Genomic DNA, 2,360 nt, shown 5'->3' on the forward strand with positions numbered 1-2,360 from the left:
GGGAATGCCCATCCCGCAGTATCCATATGGAGAGAGCAATTCAGGGGTCACACCACAGCCCAGACCCCCGGAGGACACTTGGGCCCCCCCCACCATCTACGGGGCGCAGCCGCCTTACGCGTGGCCCGCGGCCCCGGCGCACGGGAACCCCTTCGTCTCCGATCCGCAGCCGTCCTGGACTGGCAGCAGAGCTCCCCCCCACCCTCCTGCGTGGGACACCAAGGGACAGATGATGCTTCTACAGCAGGTCTGTGCCGGGTCCCAGCTGTGGCCAGACCTCCAGGATGACACAGCTTTCCTCAAAGGCTGTCTCTGTCCCCTGGGAATGTCCCTGTCTCCAGGAACAGTTGGTTTAGGTAGAAACACAGCAGCAGGTACCTGGTGTTGAGTCAGAGAATTGTTTTGGTTGGAAAAAGACCTTTAAGATCATCGAGTCCAACCATAAACCCAACACTGCTGAGTCCATCACTAAACCATGTCCCTCAGCACCACATCTACACATCTTGTAAATACCTCCAGGGATGGTGACTCAACCACTTCCCTGGGCAGCCTGTTCCAGTGCTTGACAACCCTTCCCGTGAAGAAATCTTTCCTAATATCCAATTCAAACCTCCCCTGGTGCAACTCGAGGCCATTTGAGTACTGCCAGCAAAATCTGTTTGCATACAGAAAGCCAAATCCAGGGCTGTAATTCCAGGAAGGTACTGGAAGTACCAGATGTCCCAGGGCAGGTTTTGAAATGGGTCAGACTTTGTCTTGCTTGTCCAGCTCTTTTCTCTCAAGCAGCCAGCACTGTCAGAATCCTCCTGTAGAGTGTGGGACTCGCCTGGGGGTCAGTTCACAGACTCTGGTGTTATTCTGCAAGTGCTTGTTTTGGGCACAGTCCTCTCCTGAGGAATCTTTTAAGTAGAAGAATAGAAGGAAACGATGCATTTGGTGGGGTCTGTTCATCTCAGCTTCCTCAGGGTTTGATCTGGAGTCTCCAGAGGTTTGGTGCCCAGGCAGCAGCGCTGAGGGGGGATGCCTGGATTTGGGGGTGGGAGCTGCTGTTATTTGGGAACAGTTGGAGAGTGTGCTATCTGCAGAGAAGTGTCTTCTCCAGTAGATCCAAAGGGGACTGTGCTGGAGTCTATTTAGCATCTCCCCTGTTCATGGGTAACGAGTGTTCAGTGGCTCACGCTGACGTGGGGATCTGCTCTTTAATAGCCAGGGGTGGTGTGTGGGTCCCATGTCCCTCTTTGGGACTTCTCACAGAAACCAGCCCACTTGGCAGGACACAGGGTGCCAGCCCATGGGGACACGATGTGTTATGACATCACAGTGTGTGACAGTCTGAAATGCTGCCCAGATCCTGGGCAATGTCATGCCTAACGTGTCTGCCCTGTCCTCCCAGGCATGCGCACCTCAAAGCAGTCACAGTGTCACCTGCTGCCCATGCCCTCAGCCCTGCTTGCCAGTGCACGATGAAAAACCTGGCTTTAAGGGAAACACACTTAAAGAACATCTTTTTTCCCCCTCCTGACTGTAGGATACTGCTTATGACAAACCTGAGCACGGCGCAAACCAACACAACTACTATTCCGATGTCAATCACCAGCACTCTGGGACAATGAACGACCACAAAGCAGCCACCCCGCTCAACCCCAGGCCACCCCCCTCAAACCCCAAGGTGCAGTACAGTGCACAGCCCCAAATGTACAACACAGCATCTCGGAAGCTTTCAGCTGGGAACCGGGAGGCTGGATTTAAACCTGCTGACCAGCCTGCGACAAATTCTGCAGCCATCCAGCCAGAGATTCAGAGAATTCTCCACGTTATGGGGGAGGCTGAACAGTTGGAGCAAGAGGTGGATGAATTTGTAGGAAAAAAGACAGATAAATCCTACCGGCTTCTAGAGGAGATGTTGACCAAGCTGCTGTTGGAACTGGATTCCATCGAGACTGGTGGCCAGGACGGTGTTCGGCAGGCCAGGAAAGAGTCCGTCCACAGAATTCAGGCCATACTGGAAAAACTGGAAAGAAAAGGATTATAAAAGCACATCAGCCACAGCACACAGCCTATTGTTGAGATCCCAAAGAGTTTTAGTTCTGTTAGATCTCAGCTCTTTCTGCTACACACTATTGACAATGGAATAGCAATAAGCCCCGAGTTAAAAAAAAGAACGAAACAAAACCACCCCCAAAAAAAAAAACCCCAGCCCAGAAGCCCAACCCCAACAAATAACTTGACAACAGAGAAATAAAGAGAAGTCTGAAGCAGTAAACTGAACTGTTTGTTTGTTCCAGGCTTTGGAAAGGCAGCACCCGAGGTACTTATGCTGTAGAGGTCTCCATAGGGATCTGCATCCTCTTCATCAGCAG

At 51.9% G+C, this 2,360-nt stretch overlaps 1 protein-coding gene across 1 annotated transcript; it reads left to right on the forward strand.

Annotated features, from left to right (window-relative positions):
- Positions 1–4: 4 nt before the first annotated feature.
- On the forward strand, positions 5–2,032 carry BAG4 (BAG cochaperone 4). The gene is made up of 2 exons (XM_010172770.1): positions 5–247; positions 1,529–2,032. Exons 1-2 carry the CDS (start codon positions 5–7, stop codon positions 2,030–2,032), a joined length of 747 nt encoding a protein of 248 aa, XP_010171072.1.
- The last annotated feature ends 328 nt before the right edge of the window (positions 2,033–2,360 follow it).

This window comes from Antrostomus carolinensis, unplaced genomic scaffold (genome assembly GCF_000700745.2).
Source record: "Antrostomus carolinensis isolate BGI_N321 unplaced genomic scaffold, ASM70074v2 scaffold26877, whole genome shotgun sequence".
Classification (NCBI taxonomy): domain Eukaryota; kingdom Metazoa; phylum Chordata; class Aves; order Caprimulgiformes; family Caprimulgidae; genus Antrostomus; species Antrostomus carolinensis.

Coding starts and splice junctions, on each gene's coding strand:
- BAG4 (XM_010172770.1), top strand. CDS start 5: ATGCCCATCCCGCAGTATCCATATGGAGAGAGCAATTCAGGGGTCACA. Junction 248..1,528: donor AGATGATGCTTCTACAGCAG/GTCTGTGCCGGG, acceptor TCCTGACTGTAG/GATACTGCTTATGACAAACC.